General features: G+C 45.6%; 1 protein-coding gene across 5 annotated transcripts in view; it reads left to right on the top strand.

Moving 5' to 3' along the window:
• Positions 1 to 22855, top strand: part of SIPA1L2 (signal induced proliferation associated 1 like 2) — a 105816-nt gene that overhangs the window by 49148 nt on the left and 33813 nt on the right. For all 5 annotated transcript variants that reach the window (XM_040624194.1, XM_008689550.2, XM_040624197.1 and 2 more), the window contains exons 9-13: positions 11123 to 11380; positions 13352 to 13435; positions 14965 to 15065; positions 15468 to 15571; positions 17625 to 18013. In XM_040624194.1, the coding sequence (XP_040480128.1) occupies positions 11123 to 11380; positions 13352 to 13435; positions 14965 to 15065; positions 15468 to 15571; positions 17625 to 18013 (936 nt within the window). The remainder of the gene's footprint in view (positions 1 to 11122; positions 11381 to 13351; positions 13436 to 14964; positions 15066 to 15467; positions 15572 to 17624; positions 18014 to 22855) is intronic.

The raw sequence follows: 22855 nt of genomic DNA, 5'->3' as shown, positions 1-22855 counted from the left end.
CCATCCCAAACAGTAGCCGCTGGCCACATGCGACTGTCACACACTTGAGCTGTGGCTAGTGCTACCGACAAAGTGATTTTTGTTTTTAAATATTCTCTGTCCAATCTTTGAGGAGTATGCATCAGCTTTTGCAATGAATTTTTTTTTTTTAAAGATTTTATTTATGTATTTGACAGAGAGAGAGACAGCCAGCGAGAGAGGGAGCACAAGCAGGGGGAGTGGGAGAGGAAGAAGCAGGCTCATAGCAGAGGAGCCCGATGTGGGGCTCGATCCCAGAACACCGGGATCATGCCCTGAGCCGAAGGCAGACGCTCAACCGCTGTGCCACCCAGGTGCCCCCAAAATGATTTTTTAATTCAAATAATTAATTAAGATTTCCTTAGCCGTGTGTGGCTAGTGGTGCTGTTGATTGGCTAGATCAGCTCTAAACCATGACCTTTTTTAGAAAACAGACCAGAGGCATACCATCTTCCTCCCTGGCTAACATGCAGAATGTTGCAGAAGTCCGTTTCCGTCCATTTCTTACCACTTACCACCTGCCTGACTCTCTGTAGCCTTGTTTCCTGTATCTGCCCAGTAGGTTTACAAAATAAAGGTTGAACGAGTTGAAATTCTTCCTGAGAGTAGCACCCGCACGTCACGGGAAATATCCAGGACGCTTCTCATTGCCTTTCCAGGTTTTGTCCCGTCCAGTCTGTTTGCTTCCCAAGAATCCCACCAGGCACACACAGTGGTACAAGTTCAAAGAAATCAAAGACAGAAACTTATTTTCTTAAAAACGAGACTTGGAAATAACCAAAGGCAAGTCCTTTAGACCTTTGAAGCCACAATATTGTATAAGTGAAGTGTTTTATTTTAAGCCAGTTCCCAGAAATTTTCCCATATAGTGAGAGGTCTTTCTTCCTTTGGTGGAAATACAGATTTATAAATCTGGTGAGTATCTGTCTTAGAGGTTGAGTACTGCTATGGAATTAGACAAAAAGGTTACCGTGTTCTCCTTTTGAGTTAAAAAGTTACATTTCTTGCCTGTTTATAATTCTGGCCTACTGTTGCTCAGTAGAAATGTCTTTTTTTAGGCTTCTCAAGAGATCTGGTTAATAAAGATGTTAAAGTTATTATGGTTGGTATTTAGAACATATGATTTAGAAGAATACAGTTTCCTGAGAAATACTAACTTGTTTTCCACCTCAAACAAACAAGCACTAACATTTGTAAGTTCTGGCTGTTACTCTTCTATCCAAGGACAGGTTATCCGTTATCTGCCTTGGTCTGCACATAATGAATTCTTTCTTTGTTTTAAATGCAAATGTTCTTATTGAAGCTGTTCAAGATATTTAGAGATTTTGCCTTTGTTTCCTCAGAGTCTCATTAATGTCATTCCCTGAAGGTACAGATTTCTCTCCCGATTAATCTGAAATAACTGTCTTCTGTATTTTTACCCAACCCCTGATCAGAATTCGCTCTTTGCCTGGTAGTGACACTCCGCCTGCCCCCACCCCCATTTCTGCAAGCCACGAAGGTTTAACGCCTTGCCTCTATCATTTAAAATTCTTTCTGTTCAGTCTTCCAATTGGGTGGGAATTTGAATCTGTAGATTTTTAAATCCATATTTCTGTGAGTTTGGGGTTCGTGTTCCACCTGCGACTGTCTGGGCGCTCTGATAAAAGTACTTTTCTGTCGTCAGGCAGCCTCACGTAACGAGAAACGATCCTTGCAATAACAGCCCTTTGCTTTAGACCGAGATGCAAGAATGAAACGTCATTTTAAATTTCATCTGTGCTCCAGCAAGTTTAGCCTCTGTGTTGTTCTATTTTTTTAAGGAACAGTTTGGGGGGTGGGGCTTAACAGGGGAAATGGGTGGCGCTTGACTCATTTAAGAAATTGAAATACAAAACTTTCAAATGAAACATCACTTAGTGCCATTTCTCCTTAGCACGATATGTAAGGATCTGCCTCCAGCTAAAACCACACACGTGATTTGTGGCATGGATAATTACCACCATCTTTTTCACACAGTGTTCTGAGCGCTTGTCAGGGACGGGGCAAAAAAAAAGACATTCATTTAAATGGATGTGTGTGTGTGTGTGTGTGTGTGTGTGTGTGTGTGTGTGTCTTTCATGCAAGAGTCATAAGACTACAAAAATAGCCAAATCAATGAATTGCAAGATATTTCAATCTCCGTAAGCATCGCAACGATAGAGTGAAAAAAGCTTCAAGATTCATATTTGCCATTTATCTGTTGGATTTCCTGCAGGATCTCAGTAGGGAATAACTCACCTCCAGCCTGTCTGTTCCATCAGCAGCAGGCTAGGCCTGTCCCCTAATAGACTGACTTCTGGTTGTTCACACATCAGAAGGTGTTTGCTTATGACTCAGAAGCTGCTGGATTAAGCGAAGTCTTTAGTTGGAAAAGTATTTATCAAAAGGCACCCCATATTTTGAAGTCCCGTTCTCCAGCCTCAGGGTGATGGTAATTCAGCTGTTCCTCAGCTTGAAAGGAAGGCAGAGCCCTTTTTCCCTTTTCCTTGTGGAGTTCCAGAGTGCACTGAGCCGGGAGGATCCCTTTGGGAATGCTTATTAACTGAAGTCCTGCTGGGGTTGGACCGGGAGCGGAATTCACACAGACGGGGAATGAGAGGCCAGAAGCAGTTGGGGGATAGCACTCTTCAGATGGAAATGAGGTTTTAAAGGGTGGAGGGTATTTCCCAAGCAGACATCTCTGTGGCAAAGATGAAGAAGACTTGGCTGGAGAGGCTTCGTTAAGCTCTTGCTCGGTTTTGCAAGGGATCCCATTGCCCCTGCTCCTAGCCTTCCAAGGTGACTGACACTCCATCAATGTCATTTTAAGGCAAGCACGTCAATTTAAAAGGCTGATATAAGGCAATAACAACTCATCAGAATGATGCACGAGTTGTAATACAATGTGAGTGATGCAGTAAATATGTCCAATAAACGAGGACATGAAATTCCTTGCTGTGGCGCCTCTGTTTCATGTGATTTTTCATACTTTGTTGATATACTGTCCCAGCCATATTTCTCTATATAATGCAAAATGGTGGAAATTGTCTCATGTTGTCTTGAGCCTAAATTGTTGTTCTCTCATCATTCTATTGAAGCTTTATGCTCATTTTATAAATTTATTATAATTTAAGCTGATTCTAAGCTTTCCATTGTTCTGCTTTGCTGCTGGTTGCTAGACCATTCCACTCCCTGAAATACACACACCTAGTTCTAGAAATAGAACTAGAAGGGGAAACTCAAATTTTGTCAAGTTAGCAGTTTGGAGAGAGAGAGAGAGAGAAAGTAGATGGTGAGTTGAGATCTTGACCTAAGTGAGGTTTTTAAAGTACCGTTCCAACTTTAGATTTTAAAAAATCAGTTACATTTGGTATTGTCATTTTTTAAAGGTTTTATTTATTTATTGGAGAGAGAAAGAGAGATACTGAGAAAGAGCATGAGCAGTGGGGAGGGGCAGAGGGAGAGGGAGAAGCAGACTCTCCCCTGAGCAGGAAGCCTGATGCAGGGCTTGATCCCCAGGACCCTGGGATCAGGACCTGAGCTAAAGGCAGATGCTTAACCAGTTGAGCCACCCAGGTGCCCCACCTTTGGTAATGTCTTAGGGATACCCTCTGGGAATGACTTTCAGTGTGAGCTGTGAAATGTTCTGCGTCCTCTACCCTGACCCTCCAATGGAAAGTTCAGATTTTTCTCTCCCTCCTTCAAGTAAGAATGTTGCATTAAGGAAGGAACGTAAAGGTGGTGGTCTTGTGTTTACGCATTCCGTCTTTTCGTCAACCCTTACCTGGTTTATGCCCAAACTGAGGCTCTGCAAATGGTGAGGACGGACATCATCTTTACTTCCCTGTACGCTTTTTGTCTACTTGGCATTCTGAAATACAGGTCTTCCCATTCAAAACTGGATTTCTCAAACTGTAGCAACAATTTCTTACTTGATACAGAATATCTCGGTGCAGAACACACTCCACCCTCTCCAGTCAATAATCTACACTTTGGTGCTCCTGCCTTTTCAGCAGTTTGAAATGTTGTAACGCCACTGACGTCGTAACAGGAGCGCAGAGGGTGACAGTGAGCATCAGCGCTCTGTTAGGCAAATGAGAGGTACATGCGTGACAAGTATACCACGCTAGGATAATGGGCAGCCAGTGGGTATTCTCTTTCATGGAAATCCATTCATCAAAAATCAGGCATCAAATAGCTATTGAGAATCTTCTGCGTTTACCTTTGAAGGATGTAATGCAGTAAAACATTATCCCTGGTCTCAAGCTTTCTAAAGAAAAAAAGGGAGGAGGTTGGCTTCCTGAAAACTTTCTGAGCCCGTGTTCTAAGTCGAAGTGCTGGGTCTGCAGTAGGGGAAGAGTCAGTTGCCCCTGTGGCTGGTGAGGAAGGAGAGGGGTGCAAGCTGATGAATTATTCAGTACCAGATAGCCTTGCTTCCCATTCAATGTGACACACACCTTTTCAACTCAAGGCGTTTATTCACAGGGCTGGTCAAGTGGGTTTATGGTCTAGATGGTTCTTTTTCTATGTATCATCTAGATGTCTTTCTACTTCTATATAAATTAAGGAAATGTGTAGAAAAGTGCATTAATATTTCATGTCGTGCCTATTTCATATATGACACTGCCCTAACCTTTACAGTAAGTTATGCTATGTGGTTATCTCCCGGTTGCAAGCTTTTGATTTTTTTTTTTTTACGCAATAGAAGGAAAGAGTTTGTGATTTAAGTGAATGAGCATCAATTACCCCTGTCACCTTGTTGGATGATTTGGAAAGAGTCTTTTAGCTATTAGCAGGCTATTAGCATAACAGACATTAAAATGATTAAAATTTGAAGTGATTACTTCAATCCCTAGGGCTATAAAAAGGTTCTTTTACAAAGTGCATAATATAAAAGAAGCAGGTAGTTCATTTGAGAGGATCTGTCCGCCTTTGTTCCCAAAGATTCTCTAAACTCCTCGTGGAAACTATGACAGGATGTGGACCCCATTACTGATTCTTTGATGGTTTCCTAAGGAGATGGGCGAAGTGTTTTGGAAAGAGTGCTGAGCTAGGAGGCTGGGTGCCAGCCGTGCAACTGTCTCTGATTGGTTGTATCGATTTTCCAACCTGTCTGAGCCTTCTTCTGAACGTGGGGGATTTCCTTTGTACCCCCTCAGACATTTTTGTGACGTTGAAATGCTGTGGTGTGTATGGAAAACCGGGCCGTGCCATACGAAGTGAGTGGTGGATTGGAAGTCAAGGATAGCGTTGCAGTGTGCTGTAAGGCTTTATGTTGGGTTATTGGGTTCAGTTAGAGGTTCTGTGTGGTGCAGCCAAGAAAAATAAAACCACTCGGCAGTTTCAGACTACAGTAAATGCACGTTCCAATTATGTGATTAAGCCCTGGCTGCGCGGGCCATGGTTTACCCGGTGGAGATCCAGCTAACTTGTCCCACTGCCTTTTTATTTTTCTTCTTCTTTTTTTTTTTTTTTTTTTTTTTTTTTTCTTTTTTTTTTTTTTTTTTTTTTTTTTTTTTGGTAGACTGTAACTTGTTTCTTTCAATCTCTTGAATTTTCTAGGTTTTTGGTTTCGTGTTGCCACTCTTCAAAAGCATTCTCCCTAGTTATCATCCCATAGTACTCTTCCCCCTTCTTAGTTTCGATGTGGCATAAACTCATCTGTCCTACTTTCATGTAAGATGGAAAGAAAAGAGTAACAGGACAATGATGTCGTGTTCTGTAAGTAAAGGTGCACAAAGGGAATTTTACGGCTCTAAAATTTTCTGCAATTCTGATTATTATATAAACTTCGCCATTCTAGACTTCTACACATCAGCATATTATCTGGGAAGAACTTTCATGAACCCTGATGAACCTTTTGCTGTTTAATATTAGCTTCTTCTGTTTTATAAAAGGACAAACATAGTATCTATTTGTAACTGACTTCTTTCTTGTGAAGCTGGCACTTCTAAAAGCTTACCTACTTCCTATGATTTAACATGGGTCCAAAGAGACTGTGCTGTTTCTAAGCTACACGTTGACAGCTCTGGGTTTTGAGCCAAGAGCCCATACTGTGTCTTTAGTGGAGAACAGTGTGATTCCTGGGGGGGCAGGGAGGGGTCCTGCTGGGGATGGTTAGAAGAGGTTATGTTGTGGCCCATCCATGATGGCCCTGACGGTCAGGCTTGAAGGTGGCAGTGATCCTTCTGAACTGGAAGCACAGCCTGGCTAGCAGTGATTCTGCCTTCAAATGCTCAAATGATTGACAGCTAATGGAGGGTTCTTCCAGGAAACTAGAGATGTCATTTGAAAGAAGTCGGTCTGCAGGGGCGGATGCCTGCTTGGGAACCTTGCAGGGCGTCTCTAAAGTTAGCAATGCATAAGTGTGGTGCTTGGCAGTGCAGGCAGATGCCTATAACTGTGACCCCCGAGCGGGCACCACCTCTGTGCCCGCCGTGCCCAGAAACCGGAAAGCAGTAACAGGTGTTGCCCTAGGACCCTAATGGTGGGAAACCACTTCAGGCTGCAGGAAGCAGAGTGAGTGCTGATCAGTGTGGGTACAAGGAAGTTGACAAGTATCCCTGGTCTGGGAATAAGCCATCCCAGAAAGCCCACCGTGCTAAGTTCAGAAGGACAAGGAGTAGTGTTTTGCAGAGTGAAGCAGTAAAATGTAAGGTGCTCTAAGGGCTCCAACGATTGGAACTGCTTGTCAGTTTCACAGTTTTGTAATTACGCATATCCAGTGAGCACATATTTCATGACCACTTTGGTCCAGAGACTGTTTTTGCCTTCCTTCTAATACTACAGAGCAGTATTAGAACCAGAGAAGTTCCTAGCTAGGCAAGCAATGTTAACAATTATATGTATTTTTACCCCTGAAGCAGAGTGTGTATTGATCTCTACCTGGCATGTTAATTAGAAGCATAAGTAGGTGACATGTACATTTGTTATTGAGCAAAGAGGAAATCAATATGCTTACATGTAAGTGACCCCACAGCCTTCTCTAACATCTTCAAGTGTCTTTGTCTGGCAAGCAAACCATGAAAAGTGTGCCAGAAGCTAGAAGTGCAGTTCATGTCCACGGACTTGATTTGGTGCGTGTCGAAAGGAAGCCGAGGGCATTTCTCAGTGAGGTCTGAATTTGTACACTAATGCAAGGAAGCTAAAGGCTTGTCTTTTCTTAAAAACAAAACAAAACAAAACAAAAAACAAAAGAAAAAACAAACAAAAGAAACTTTCAGTTACACACAAGATTCGCAGCTCATTCTGGGGGAAAATGTCTTTTTGTGCTAGGTCTTTTTCCATTTGGTCTGTTTGGGTTTCAGGTGGTCTTTACCTGGTGGTCAGAAACCCTTGCTGTGTGCCCCTGCAGGGCAGCACCAGGCTTGATGCTCCAGAGGAGTGGGGAGATATCTCCTTGCATCCTGTGCTGGAACTAACCACAGAGACAAGAGGAGTGTGGACAGGGACAGGGACAGGGGAAGGTGCAGAGGGGAAGGAGTTTCTCATACTCACTGCAGCAGGAGGACCTCTGTGTCGCTAATTGGCAACTCTTATTTTAGACCTCTTCCTATTTCCCTAAAAATTGGTTGAATTTTCTATCCGTGTCCTTCCAGACATTTCTTAGAACAGAACTGTGTTTGACTAGGTTTGATGGTATGTGAAAACTACTGGTATTTATTTGATGGTTTAGTCCTAGAGGAAAACAAAGCAGAAACCTAGCTTATAAAGAGTAGTTGCTATAAAAGTGTCACGTACTCACAAAATGAATATTTATTTTCAAATAAAGCCATTCTTTCAAAAATAGCTGATCTTTATTAGGGCAAAAGAACACCAGTTTTTAGTATTAAGATCATTTACATATGACTTGTGCAAAAGGTTGGAAATGAGATAATTCCACCCTGAATCTCCCCTCAACCTCCCGTGTTTGCACACGTTTTTGTCAGCACTCTCTAAAATATTGGTCATGATTATGCATTTATATAATGTTTTTCCTCAAAGATTCAAGCTAAATTACAATCTTATTAAAGGCTACAATCGATGAGCATGAATTAAATATTCCACATGCCTCAGCCATCTGTCTTCTCTTTGCTTTTTCTTCCTTTTAAGCCTATCCCAGTAAACTAGGAACCCAGACAGGTACTGGAGATACACATTACCCTTTGGTCCACAAGATTCAAGGTTCATGTTCCTTTCATTCAAATACAACTCCAAGACCTTTAACTTGGCTAGGTCTCCCTCCTTTAAGGATTCCTTGACCTTGCTCGTCAGGCAACTACAGCCTTTGAGACCAAAGCCTGGGGTTCACCTAACTGTCCAGTGACTTGCTTAGAGCACCCAACAAGGTGGAAGACAAGAGTAGGTTTTCTTGATATGTTGATATTACTGTCCTATCCCACCTTTATCATTTCTAATTAGGTTGTTTTTCATATGGATGAATCAGTAGTCCCAGGGGATGTGTCATCTAGTTAAAGAGAAAAACACTTGGAAACAGTACAAGTCCATGAGTTAACGTTGTAGAGCCTTGAAATTTTATTTTTTAAAAAAATAATAATAATAATAGCCATGCAATCCAGTGTAAATCTGGGCTTATCAAATCTTACCATTTAACTAATGCATTCAGGAAATGCAGGGTAATTTAAACTTGCCTAGGTAAGAGATGAATTTAGCTTTGAGGGAAGGCAAGTTAAAATATAAGATGAAGTAAAGTTTACCAAGACAGGTGTGAGTACCTCTTTTGGATGGTTTATTCAGTCTCCTTCTCTTCTATTCTCAGAGGGTAGCACCAACCATCCATTTGGTTTCTCAAGCCAAAGAGCAGGACATTGTTGTATTCCTACCTGTTTGTTCATCCCAAGCTCCACGGACTGTTGATTTGACGGGTGAGAAGTAACTTTCATCCAGTATTGCTGTTGAGAAGAATGAAGCTGTTCCGTGCCCCGACCCTTTGTGTGAGGCCAGCCCCCCTTCCCTCCCTCCTGTCCCGCCAGAAACTCAGGTTCTCCCCTGTATCTGTTTGAGTTCCACACGATGTCTGAAAAAGACCTTATCGAGGCATGACTGACATAACAGGGCTGTACACATCGAATGCACACAGCTTAGTGAGTTTGGAGGCGAGTATACAGCCATGGAACCATCACCGTGATCAACACCATAAATGTATCTATCGCCTCCACAAGTTGCATTCCATCCTATGTCTGTACATATGTATCTCTTGACATAGACTTTTTTCACTCATCGAACTGGGCACTCTGTGGACATTTTAATCTGGTTTTACATGTCTTTTAGTTCTAGAGATTTTCCTGTATTGTTTTTTAATAATTTCCTCCCCACCTTTTGCCCCCTCTTCTCTTTCTGGTATCTCTGTTAGGTACACATTACACTTCTTGGATCAAACTTTAATTTTCAAATGCTTGCTCTCCTGTAATGTTTTGGGAGAGTTCCTCACTCTACCTTAGTCTTAGTGGACTTCTTTTATTTTGAATTTTAGCTATCATGTTTTTAAATTTCAAAAGTTCCTTCTTATTCTCGAAGGATATGGTTGGTTGGTGAGCCTCCCTGCAGGGTGATTGGATGGCATACATCTAATTATATCTAATTACATCTCATTGTTTTTTCGCTAGAGGAAGAGCCTCATTCATCTTTGTAGGCTGAGCAGCATTCTGAAGCTGGATTTGGAGGAAGGGGGAATGACTCTAGGTCTCATTTTCCAGTGAGACTGTCATTTAAACTTTTGTTTTCAGCCATGCTCTCCTCTGTGCCTGGAGCCTGGATCCTTCAGGCAGGGTACCCCGGACCATTGCTGCTGCCCCCTAGAGGCAGGGGTGGTTATTGCCTGACTAGACACTGGTACCATATGGTACTCATGGTGCCCAGGGTCAAACTTTTCCTTGTTCTTTCTTTTCTAAATCACCCCCTCCTCTTAAGCCTTCTTTCTCACTTTTGCCTCCTGTGGTACCTGGTGCTTCCAGACCCTGTGCCCCTTCGGGGTTGTGCAAGGGGAATGGTCTCATCTCTCCTTGTCTCCCTCTGCACACCCTTGGGTTTTTGCCTTCCTCTGCTCTGCTAAACCCTCAGCACTGTTCCATTTGCCTTCCATCTGTGATTGCTGTGGTTTAGAGTTTGGCTGTCTCAAGTTTTATAGATGGTCAAGTTTGGTTCTGTTTCTTGTTCTCCTCATTCTTACATGATGATTCTGAAAAGAGGCTGAAAATATTCCTCTACGATCTTGAGAATGTAAGTCTCCTTAAAGAACCGCACCTTACCCTGATTTCTCAGGGGGTGAATATTAGCAAGTTGCTGTGTTGACTCGAACATCTGGGGAGAGGCACCAGCTCTATCAACACGGCAAACTGGGATCATGTGCCCTGGCGCTCAGACTTGAAACTTACCCTGTCTTCTGTGTCCTTGCCATACCGTGCCGGCGGGTTTTGCAGGCTAAATTTGGTCAGGTGAATAGTGCTATTTGCACTGTGTAATTAATGAGAAACTTGAGAGATGTCTGGCTTAATCACAGTTTGAGGCTAACAGGTCTTACGTTCCCGACTGGGCATCTAAGCACATGAGAGGGCACTCTAGCAGATGACGTTTGGGGAACTGTACTGCTAGAATGACATGGTAACTAAGAATCCCACTTTGACCAGATGGGCACTCTGGTTTCCCCTTGACTGTGACGGCGTTTACTAATTTTGTTTTTCACTTTTCTCCGACTCAGTAGAAAAGGTGACCTGTGACTAATTCCTAGTTGTATAACTGTACTTCTTTTGAATCTGTCCAGCTTGTATATGAGGCATTTTTAACCTGTTCAAGTTTGTTTATTGCCCTGTGTTCAGTGTGTATGATTCCATGTATGCAAACTGGCTAAAGATGTGTTCGGGTCCAAGAAGTTTTCAGGTGACTTAGAGAGACAAGATATATGCACGTAATGCCTAAAGCGGTATCTGTCAACTTAACCAGAGCCCCAAGCACAATACTGGATGCTGCTGGTTCCCACTGGATCCCCATAAGCCAGGGATGCTCCTGGGGGTGGGTGGCTGTCCTCCGTCGTCTGTAAGCCCTGAGCAGCCGTGCTGATGGCTCGGCACTGAGCCTCCCTGCTGACCCGCCGTCCTCCGCCCAACAGAGGGTGTTCGGAGCTCTGCCGGATCCCCATGGTGGAGTACAAGCTGGACAGCGAAGGCACCCCGTGTGAGTACAAGACGCCCTTCCGGAGGAACACCACGTGGCACCGCGTGCCCACCCCGGCCCTGCAGCCCCTGGCCCGGGCCTCCCCCGTCCCCGGCACGCCCGATCGGCTGCAGTGCCAGCAGCTTCTCCAGCAGGCCCAGGCCGCCATCCCTCGAAGCACCTCCTTCGACCGGAAGCTGCCCGACGGCACGAGGTAAAGCCTTTCCTCCGGGATGGCCCTTGCAAAACTCTGGGGTGAGAACTTGGCATTACAGGGGGGACCTTTTTATTTGGCTTGTTTCCGAGTCAGCTTGACCTGCACAAGTTGGCAGACGGGGCCACAGGGCAGGCCCTGGATGTGGTGGTGCTTGGGATCTGTCCCACGCCTCGTCCAGCGGTGCTGCTGGTAACACGCAGGTCCTACCCAGACTCCCCACCCCCCGCCAGCGCCGTGCTTTTCCCTCTTCTGGTCCTCCTGGTCACCTTCCTCCCTACACCTGCTTGGGCAAGACACCCAGAAGGGATTCTTCAGGAGCCTCTAGATAAGTGCAAGCAGTTTTGAATATAAATAAAACTGCAAAATCAGTGACTAAATCCCATCATCCTAATGTGTATAATATTTTAAGAGGTCCCAAGATCAGTAGCATTTCCTTGCTTTTTTTTCTTATTTTAAGCAAACTGGGTTAAATTTAAAATTAATTTTTCTTTTTTTTTAAGATTTATCTATTTATTTTAGAGAGAGATTGAGAGAGAGAGTGAGTGGGGAGACGGGCAGAGGGAGGGAATCTTCAAGCAGAACTCCCCACAAAGCAGGGAGTCCGACGCCGGGCTGGATCTCACAACCCTGAGATCGTGACCTGAGCCAAAACTAAGAGTCAGATGCTCAACTGACTGAGCCACTCAGGTGCCCCTAAAATTAATTTTTCGGTGAGAGAATGCACTGGATAACAAGTGCATATGGCATTAGAAGCTGGCGAGAATTTTTGGGTGCATAATTCGCATTAGGTAGTTTTAAGTGAACAAAATGGTAGATTTACTCTGTTGTTGTTAATTTCTACTGCTTTTCATTTTTTCATAACGTATGGGCCATGGAGACGCCATGAGTTCCCTCAAACTGGTTTGCCAGGCTCTGGTCTAATAGAGTGTTGGAAGCAAGGGTGCTGAGCCAGGCTGCTCACCTGATGATGCTACCTCGGCTCTTACTCCTCCTCTCCCACCTCCGATTTCCTCATCTGAAAAATAAACTTAGTAATAATAGAGACCTCTGCAGGGCATTATGAAGACGGACTCAATCAGTATTTGCAAACTGCTCAGAACCGTTCCTGGCACGTAGTAAGCCTATATAAAAGTATTACTGATAGTAAGATTAAAACATAAGGTCTTTCTCTGCTTTCTCCAGTTTACTCTTTACGGGTTGAATACAGAAACAGTATTCCTTTAATTGGACATTAAATTATCTTGGCTCTGGGTCTTCTTCCTCAGAGGTCCGCTGAGTTTATAAACTCCCCATATTCAAAGAAGCACACATATGTAGCCCAGGTAGAGAGGAAGGGGTCTGCAGGGTCTGCAAAGCCTCCATTATTAAAGTAAAATTAGTAAATTATAGGGGAAAAAAGACCTGGAGGGTTCTAGCAGCAAAATGGAAACTTGGCAAGCACATCTTTATCAAGTGGGTTCTCATGAGTATTACTTATTTTTGTGCATCTGAAATAAATAGGATTACATCCAGTAGATGTGTGAAAATAAATGGTTTTGACAAATTTAGAGTTCTCTCTCTGCATAGGTTTTAAATACAGGACCAGAACGTGACTTGCATTAAGTTTTCATTGAGCAAGTAGTAGTAGTGTTTTCCTAAGTCTGTATTCTGGTGGGTTCTATTGTGGTCCTTCCATATTTCGCTGGAGTCATTACTGTGCTTTAAATCTTCAGATGGTGAAGGCTTATTCCTGCCACATCTCTTTCCTGTAATAAACTTGCCAACCATGAGCCGCCCGATATCTCTGGCATCACCCATTCTTGTTCTGTTTGTCCACAGTCCATTCTGTTTCACTCTGAGAGGTGTATTTCTTCCTTTTCTTTGTGATTGTAAAGTGAGTGTATTTGCAAGATGAAACAGGCCAGGTCCTGACGTCGGCGCTCCGTAGCTACCTCTGTGCCCTGTTAATAATTCTAGTCACCATTTCAGAAGTTCACCCAGCAACCAGTCGTCCTCCAGCGACCCTGGGCCTGGCGGCAGCGGACCCTGGAGACCACAAGCAGCGTATGATGGGTACTGCTCAGTCTTCCCTCATTGCTGGCCCCTGGGTGGGACCTGGTCAGGGGCTCATGCAGAAACATTTACTGTGTGCCTGCTGTATCCAAGACCATTGGGGAGTTGTAAAAATGCCAGACAGGCTTTTAATAAGTCGCTTGTCACTTGTCCAGGCCAGAGAGCTCATCATTTCTATGTAAGTAGAGCTCATTTGTCCATATTTGGAGCTTGCCTGGCTTTTTGTTTTTTGTTTTCATTTCAATAAGGAAAGTCTTTCTGAAAATGAAGGATCTGGGGACTCTACAGACAGTAGCCCTTGGGAGTTTTCCCCTCACTTAAATTGCCAACGAGGAGTAAATTTACAGCCCCTCTGGGAAGTGTGTCTTCTCCGAAACACAGCCCCAGATCAGAGAAGGCAAGTTTAGCATTTGGCCGTCTTTTCCTGCATCCTGTTTGAGAACAGTGCAAGGGTGCCTCTCACATGGGGCTGAGGACTGTCCCTTGGAGTGTGTGCATGCGTGTCCTGTCCAAGAGCCGGCAGCTCAGGTGGAGCCCGAGGACATCTGGGGACACAGAGATGCTGAATTGACAGATGGAGGAACTCAGGGGAAACATTCACAACTTGCAGGAGGAAAAGGTGCTCCTGGCAACATCGTTTGCCTGTATTGCTTTTAATTGAGTCTGGAGACTCAATGGCCAGGTCAGACGAGAAGTGTCTCCCTGGGGGAGCAGCAGCTTTCTGTGATGGCTCTCACAAATGCAGAGGGAGACGTCTCTCCCTGGAACCCGCTGCCTTCTGGTCTGGGCTCAGAAGTAGATGTTGGCAGTCGAGCTACATGTGTTCCCTACCTTAGGTAATTGATGGATCTCTTAAAAAGAACTTAGAGACGTTTTTCTCAATTGAGTTGCATTTGAAAAGTAGAGGGTTTTGTTTGTTTTTTTAATCAGTGGAAAAGCCATTTCTGGCTTTTTCTGCAAACCAGGATCTATCACCGGATCCTTTAAGTAAGAATCACCTGGTAGTAGGAAGAAGTTTCCTGGGACTTCTTTCTTTTGTAAGATTATCTTGTCATATGCGGGGTTTCCATAAAACAGAGTCCACCCCGATGTAGTCTCGAGCCGGTCTGTCTTACTCTCTTTTCCTTAAAACATTTGCTATAAAGAACGGTCAGTGGCATGTACTCTCAGCACAAGAAAAAAAAAAAAAAAACAGAACAGAAGCAGTGAGCTCCTCGTTGGCTTCTTGGGGACAGCTTCTCTGACCCTAGACAGCCCTTCAGCTTCTTGGCATCGGCAGCCCTTTTGTGTCTGTAAATGGCTGTCATCCAGGTGCCTCTGTTGAGCCAGTGGGGAACCGAGAGTCCCCGATTCCAGGTGCTTGAAGCTTCTCTTGCAGGGCTGGGCCGGCAGACAGCGGCGCTTCCTTTGGACGGAAGCAGGGTCTGACGAGGGGTTTCCCTGGGATGGCCCTCGCGGGAGCAGCACGCACAGGGGGTGGGCCAGGGGATGCCTGGCCAGCAGGCCGCTCAGCTCTGTGCTCTTTGCAGATGCCACTCTCCTCTGCTGCTCGAGCACCAGGGCGCGGGCCCTTTGGAGTGTGAAGGAGCCAGGGAGCGGGAGGACAGCCTGGAAGGAAGCAGGCACCTGGGTAATGAGACACAAGGCTGGTCAGCTGGCCAGCCTTCCATCCTGCTCCCTGTTTTCTCCCATCCCTTGTCTGTTCATTCATTCATTCATTCATTCTTTCGGGCATTCACCCCTTGGGTGAGCACCACCCTGCCCCAATGCCCGTGTGGTCGGCTGGGTCTCCCAGTGTCGCAGCAGACATGGTCATGGGTCATGGTACTTGTGGTGCCCATGGAAATGGAGCATTAACTTTATGGTAGTTGTTCTGTGGACTCTTGGGGGGTATCCACTGGTGAGACCAGAAAGTTCCAGAACCACAGTCCTATTCATTTCTACCAGACCATTTTGTTGTCTGGCTTCTGTGTTTGCTTTGCTCTTTCGTTAACACTAGAAACTAAATATTCAACTCTTCTTTATGTGACAGAAACCAAATGGCATGGCCCGCCCTCCAAAGTCCTGAGTTCCTACAAAGAAAGAGCCCTGCAGAAGGATGGAAGTTGCAAGGACTCCCCCAATAAGCTTTCCCACGTAAGTTCTTCATTCGCGGGCTAATGTCCCGCGAGGCCGTTCTGAGGCATCTCAGCACACCGTGTTAGCAGTCCTGCCAGGGACTCGCAGTGGAGGCGAGGCCAAATGATTAAAGTAGCTAGGTTCCTTTTTTTCCTCCTCGAGTTATAAAGAACCTTAAAGGTCACACAGTAAATTACTGGCAAAGCCAAGATTATACGCTCAGCCTCTTGATCCTTGATACCCAGCGTAATAGTTACTAAATCACAATCCTATTTTAATCTGTGGACTATTCTCCCCCTTGTGGACATTACCCAGTGGTCACGGCTGGAAACCGAAGTGGCGTGTGTGTGGTTGGAGCGGCTCTGCCCATAGCTGGCCACTTCCTGTCCAATTCCAGATGGTTCCCGGTAATGCTAGCTAACTTACCGGGACGCAGTGCTCCAACCAGGCCCGGCACGTGGCTCGCGGTCATTTGCACGGGGTGTATCATTTACTCTTCATTTACTCTTTACCCGCTGGGTGACCTTACAGACCACCATCGCTCAATGAAGCAAAACTTTCTTTCAGACGTGAAAACATGAATTGTGGGCCGTTGCCACATAAAGCCAACATTTTAAAGTAGCTTCGTTTTGTTTTGTTTATAATAATATTTTTTATTCTATTATGTTAGTCGCCATACAGCACATCCCTGGTTTCTGATGTAAAGTTCCATGATTCATTAGTTGTGTATAACACCCAGTGCACCATGCAATACGTGCCCTCCTTACTATCCATCACCAGCCTATCCCATTCCCCCACCCCCCTCCCCTCTGAAGCCCTCAGTTTGTTTCTCATAGTCCATAGTCTCTCATGCTTCATTCCCCCTTCTGATTACCCCCCCTTTCTTTATCCCTTTCTTCTCCTATTGATCTTCCTAGTTCTTATGTTCCATAGTAGCTTAGTTTTGCAGACTTGCAGGGGAAGAAATTTTATCATTTCCTGGCTTTGTTGCTTTTTCCCTCTTCCTTCAGGAGTTCTTGACGAGCTGCACAGCCAGGGGTGGGGAATGCGTGTGACGTTCCTTCCCTTAGCGCTGTCGGGACCTTGTCTTGAGTCAGCCTGACGGTATCCATAGAATTCCACCTTTACAAATCTCTAACGGTGGTTTAAGCAAAGAAAGGCAGGGGTAGGAGTAGACCTGGAGAGTATCAGTACATGCTAAAAAGGTCCAGGGCCGGTGGGTGTGCATAAGGAGCTGATGGGGCGACGTGAAGAAGAAAAGCCAAGCCGCTTTGCGATAGATCAGGGCACGCTCTTGTCCTTGTGATCCCGTCCTTCGCTGACGCTTCAGGCCTTGTCCGTGTTCCCAGGCTATGCAGAGGAGCCGTGTCTGTAGGGGCACCTCTGTCAGATGGGGACATTTTTCTCTTCCAGGGACCACAAAGAGAGCCCCTGCTCATTAGCACCTGGGCGCCCGGGGACTTGGGCTCTCTCAGAGAAGTCACTTATACGTACGCTGCGCTTTGCAGCTGCAGGACGTTACAGGGTATCATCTTGCTGGGGGCACATAGGAATCATCCAGGCTCAGCGTTAGGAGCACAGGGGGGCTAAGTGACGGGACGATATCATCCCGCTGTGGTTCAAGCCCGAGTCCTCTGCCCACACCCAGGGCTGGCATTGTCATTTGTCACAGGAGAATTTTCTTGATAAAAGGCTGCTCTCCTCCTTTATTTAATTTCCATGTGCTTTCCCAGTTTGTATAACATGTGTTGATTATTTTGTGATTAGTGACAACGTGGTAATACTTCCGTGCTTCGGGCACGAATCGTTGAACAGAGTCTTGAGAAGACTCCCATTTAACTTAAAATGAATTATGAGAGGAATTATAAATCTGGGACTTCTGCATCCAATCGGGATTTTTTTTTTTTTTAAAGCAAATTTCCTCATTGTCTCACGTTGAAGAGCGAGTAGAAAGGGCTCAGGTGCGATCATCTGGTCTGCAGCTTTGTGAGTCTGGGTGAACTAATCGTCTTCATAAAGAAGCAGAGTATGGGATCCGTCTGAAGCCTTTCCATTTCTCTTTCTTCCCAAGATTGGAGACAAAAGTTGCTCCAGCCACTCCAGCAGCAACACGCTGTCCAGTAACACGTCCAGCAACAGCGACGACAAGCACTTTGGGTCTGGCGACCTGATGGACCCGGAGCTGCTGGGGCTGACCTACATCAAGGGGGCCTCCACGGACAGCGGCATCGACACGGCCCCCTGCATGCCCGCCACGGTCCTGGGCCCCGTGCACCTGGCGGGCAGCAGGTCAGGGATCCACAGCCGCACCGAGCAGTGGGCCGACTCCGCCGACATCGTGGGGCCCGAGGACGAGCAGGCGAAGATGTTCACGGTGCACAGCTACGGGCCAGCCATCTCGGCGGGCAGCGCGGCCGACGGCAGCATGGGTGACCTCAGCGAGATCTCGTCCCACTCCAGGTCAGTGCCCTCGCCCAGTGGGCCACCACCTGCGGGTGCCCCTGGGGTGCTGCAGGGGTCAGGGAGGGGCCTGAAACGGGAGCAGCGAGGTAGCTTGTCACCCGGCCGCCCAGCCACCTGACTTCAGGTGAAGTTCTTATTTCAGAAGTCTGTGAAATTACCACGCCAGTAAGTCACTTGCGTGGCTGTTCACTTCACCTCCTCTTTAATCTGGAGAGAGAACTACACACAGATACTAACTGCTCAAGTCAGGCCACTGACCTCTCTCTCCCAATTTAATCTGTTCTTTAATTTTTAGGAGAAGCGGACAGAAGCTGGACAGTACTCGGGTTGTAGCACCTGGTAATTGGGGGGGGCTCTGCATTGTCTGTGCGTAATTCCCTCCGATGAAAGCAGTGCCCGCGGCTTCTGTGTTCCGAGGGCCCCTTACAAAAAGGGGGAACCCGAGGTCTGAAAGTACATTCAGATTACCAGTTCAGTTTGCTTTTTTTTAAATAAAGACGATCTAAATGTATAGGAATTGTATTCATAGTGCAGATGTTTAATACACAGTTACAAGTAGTTTTAAACTCACGTGATGTATGTCTGTACGATGGTTTTAAAACTTCTATACTTTGTGATTTCTGCTGTCAGAGATGAGACAAAAATCCGTTTGTTCAGGTTTGGCTGTGGACAGAATTTAACCCCTACACACTGACTCCCTAATTTCCCTTCTTGTCTGCAAGGCTTCCTAACTCAGCTCCTGGTTACTGTCGGGCTTTTCGCCAGAGCCCTTCTCAAGGCCACTGCTGCCCCTGGACCTTCTCCCTTCCTTCCACAGCCACCGCTGGGGGCAGAGACTTCATGGGGTCTCGGCTTGAAGCCACGATGGGCAACCCCATAAGCAATCAGTGGGCAGAAACAAGAGGAGCTGCGGTCCCGTTCTCAAAGCCAATGTGCAGAACATCTTGGCTCCTTCCCCTGGAAGTCATGGAAAATTATTTCTGTGAAACTTGCACATGCGTGCACATACTCACTACTTCTGTTCTGCTTTTCTTGTCCTGTGTGGCTCACACCTTCATCGGTGTCTTCCTTACCGTTCGTGTCAGTCGAGGGTATTTATGTTACAAGTCAAACTCCCCACAAATCAGTTCACACGACAAAGGCAGTATTTCGGCCCCTGTCACTGAAAAGTCCCAGAAGTTCAAGGTTCTTCTGTTTGCTGCTCACATGATACCACCTAAGACTGGATCAACCTCCATCGTTAAGCTCCACAGGCTAGCTCTTGACATCTCAGTGGGCCCCCCTTGGTTGAAAATGGCCATATCACCTGCAGGCCCCCCAAGTCCATGGTCCAGTGTCTACAGGAAAGTGTGGTTCTTCTCCAGTTCGGCAAAAATGCTTCCACCCCCATCTCCACATTATCTCCTCACATCCCCTTGGTTTTACCACTGTGGTGGGGGCACCTCTGTCTGAGGCAGGCAGTGCCCCCCCCCCAGCTGGGGCGGCTCCCCTCTCCACCCCCGAACCATGCAGCTGAGGGGTGGTGAAGACAGCTGCTTCCCCAGAAGAAAATCGGGTATTGTTTCACCAAGAGAAAGGGGAGTGGATGCCAGACGGGGAAATCCTAAGGGTCTGCCCACACTCAGTCTCCTGTTGGGGCAGAGGGAGCATAGGATATGGAGATTATTTTCAAAATAGATGTTCTTACTACTGTTTACCAGTTCTCTTCAATAATTTGACTTAAAATATGGTTAGTGATAAATAACTGATATAACATAGAAGTATTAGCAGGGACTTCAGTTACCTGGGTTATTCCTACCCAACTTCTGGGACAGTTGAAAACTGGGCATACTATAGAAATCATCTTGGGGTTTTATACCATCCTAATGTCTTGTTTGGAGTTTACAAGTTTTGTAAAACAGCTGACTTCAGGATACCTAGTTAGACAAATGTAATGGGCATCGCAAATAGAATTTTGTAGCACTATTAAGGAAGATTTCTGGAAGCTGCTTTGAGAGCACATTCATTTATAAATAGAGGTAGGGATATTTATAGGCATTTGAAGTAGATTTTCTTGAATACCTTAACCACTCATTAATTTAATGGGTGAGGCTATTAGAAAGTATATAAAAGTGGGAGATTGAATTTCTGATTCATTTTACTGTTGTCTACCACTTTAAACTGAATGTGTGCACAGCTGTTGTGGAAATGATATATGGTGAGGGCCTGGAATCCTTTACCACCTGGCTGGGGTTTTCTTGTGGTTCTTAGCGGATGGTGACTTTGCAGCCCCGTTTCAACTTACATTGTAGGCTTTTGCTCAGTATGAAATTCAGTCATTAAATTGAGTCTTTTGAATACTTCCTTCTGTCCCCTGACCTGTGCAGGAGAACTAGCGAAAATAAGACTTAAAATATTTTGAATTTTTAAAAAACTTAAAATTCTTAAAAATTGTTATATTTATGTATGTATAAAATATAAGTATTTTATCTTGAAATACGTTAAGCATTAAATATATTGATACTTTACCTTTAAAGTATTTACAATAAGATTTAAAGTCTCTGCAGGTTGAGGTAAAAGGAATTTTACTCATGAAAGCTTCCGTCAGATTCTCTAGGCCCTGAAGGGCCAGTGCCCCGACTGGGGTACGTGTGTCCACGATGACAGAATCACCAGCCCCTGCATTCCTCTTCCATCTCTGTTCGGGCTGGTGCATGGTCACCTGGGAGGTGAGGCCCAGTGCCCAAGGGTCTGGGTTGTGACTGGGAGTAGCCCAAGTAGCAGAAGGAACAGAATAAACTCGTTGTAGGGGCTGACACCAGGGCTCACTGCCCTGGCCGAGGGCACAGCCCAGCCCCCTCGCACTCTGGATCCCATCCCCTGTCTTACTTTCTGGTGAGCACTCAGCCCTGGCTGAAATGGTTTGTGCTTTCCATGCATCTCCCCACACAGGACTGTAGCTTACTGGTGCCTCCCTCCACTGGAGCGTCCCAGAGGCCGGAAGGCGCTTGGCCTGTGTTGTTCACTGTGTATCCACAGCACCTAGGATGCTTGTCTGCACATGGTGGGCCTTGGGCTCCTTGGGAAATGAAGGAGGGCATACAGGAAGAGTGCTTAGTCAATGCTTACTGACTGAGTCCATAAACCCGCTGGGGGTTTCTCCTGGAGAAGTGGGAGGCACGGGGGATCAGCAGTTCCCAGGTGTGATTTTCAGGAACCCAGATCAGTGCATGGCATGTTCTTCATACTCAGATTTGGCTCTGTACCACCAGCCCTACCAGCCCCAGCGCCCACATGCTTACTGCCCAGCAGCCATCCAGGAGGGAAGCAAGCACGGAGTTGTGTATGTGGTAGGATTCCGGAATCGGGCTGAGGGAAACGGAGGACTTAAAACTCTTTAGGACAAGCTTCTGTGGCAGGTGGGGGGAGGGGTGTGCGGGAGTCATCCAGAGAGCAGGACGAGCACGGATGCAGCCTGCTGTCTCTGCTGCTCGGACCTTCAGTAACCCCCCACCTCTTTTCTTTCCTTTCTGCGAGGGCAGGACACTAAGATAAGAGCTCAGAACACAAAGCAGGATTCGTATCAGCCTAACCAAGGTTTTGCAAGGTGAAATGAATCAACTGCAGAAAATAATAATAATTTCATGTTCTGGACTGTCCTGCAAAATGACTCATATCATCTCTTGTTTATCATTATTCATACCCTTTTCTTAGTAGCAGGGATTAGAACTTGGAGGTGAAACTCGAAAATAAGAACTTTAGTCTAGAAAGAAAGGCTTCATGAAAAGCTTACTGCCAGCATTCTAGAATATTTACCCATTTCAGAGAAAACTTTTATAACGATGTTACTGCTGCTAGGCATAGAGTTTTGCCATATTGCTTATCAAATTGATTCAGCAAATTTGTTCTTGGAGTCTAAAAGTTTATTTATTTTCTTTAGTAATCTCTACACCCAGCGTGGGGCTCAAACCCACAGACCCGAGACTTTCTTAGAGTTTAAGGTTAAATATTTTACTCTTGTGGTAAAAGACAGTTTTAATTCAATGTCTGAATTAGCAGAATAACTTTTAGAAAATGAAAGGAAAAGCACGTAACAGTTTCTGACCGTGCTATCACTATTCTCAATACATTCTCAAAATACATGTTCATTTTGGTCATTTCAGCGGGACGTGTGAGTGGCTTACGTAGCATGTTAACTTTCCCAGACTTGGGGAACGCTAAGACTTTAACTATAGAACATGTCAGGGATAATCAGAGGCTTTAGGTACCTGATGCTCGTGCTGGCTAAAGGCAACGCATGGTCCTTCACTGGGCTCTGAATGGGGAAACTATTGTCATTAGCGTTACTGGGGAGCAGTTGGGAAATTAGAATTTGGACTATATATTAGGTGATAGCACTGCATTAATGTGTGATTTCCTGAGTGTGATAGTCATGTTGTTACCATATGGGAGAATGTGAGTGGTTCAGAGGAATATTTCAGGTAGAGAGAAATAAGGCAGATGCGTAGCAAGATATGAACAGATAGTGGCTGTAGGGGAAGGATATATGGGCGTTATTCTACTATTTTTATACCTTATCCCCAGATCTGAAGTTTTTCAAAATGAGCAGCCTAAGGGGAAAATACCCAAGCCTTCAGACCCCATTACCCGGATGTGGAGCATTCCCTTGCCGGGTGTGGCTCCCAGTAAATGAAGAGAGCTCATTAGCTCCCTTGCTTAGTCCTTGCTTCTTCCTTGGTAGCTTGGGCATGGGAAGGCAAACATCTCCCCCCAGAGTCCACAGTCTAGAGCCCAGACTGGAGTTGCTTTGAGTCCCACGCAGGAACGCCAGACCTACCACCAGCAGCTGAGTGACTTCAT

Source organism: Ursus maritimus, unplaced genomic scaffold (assembly GCF_017311325.1).
Source record: "Ursus maritimus isolate PB19 unplaced genomic scaffold, ASM1731132v1 scaffold_7, whole genome shotgun sequence".
NCBI lineage: Eukaryota > Metazoa > Chordata > Mammalia > Carnivora > Ursidae > Ursus > Ursus maritimus.
Note: the sequence above shows the minus strand (reverse complement) of the source record. Positions and strands in the feature narration are given on the sequence as shown.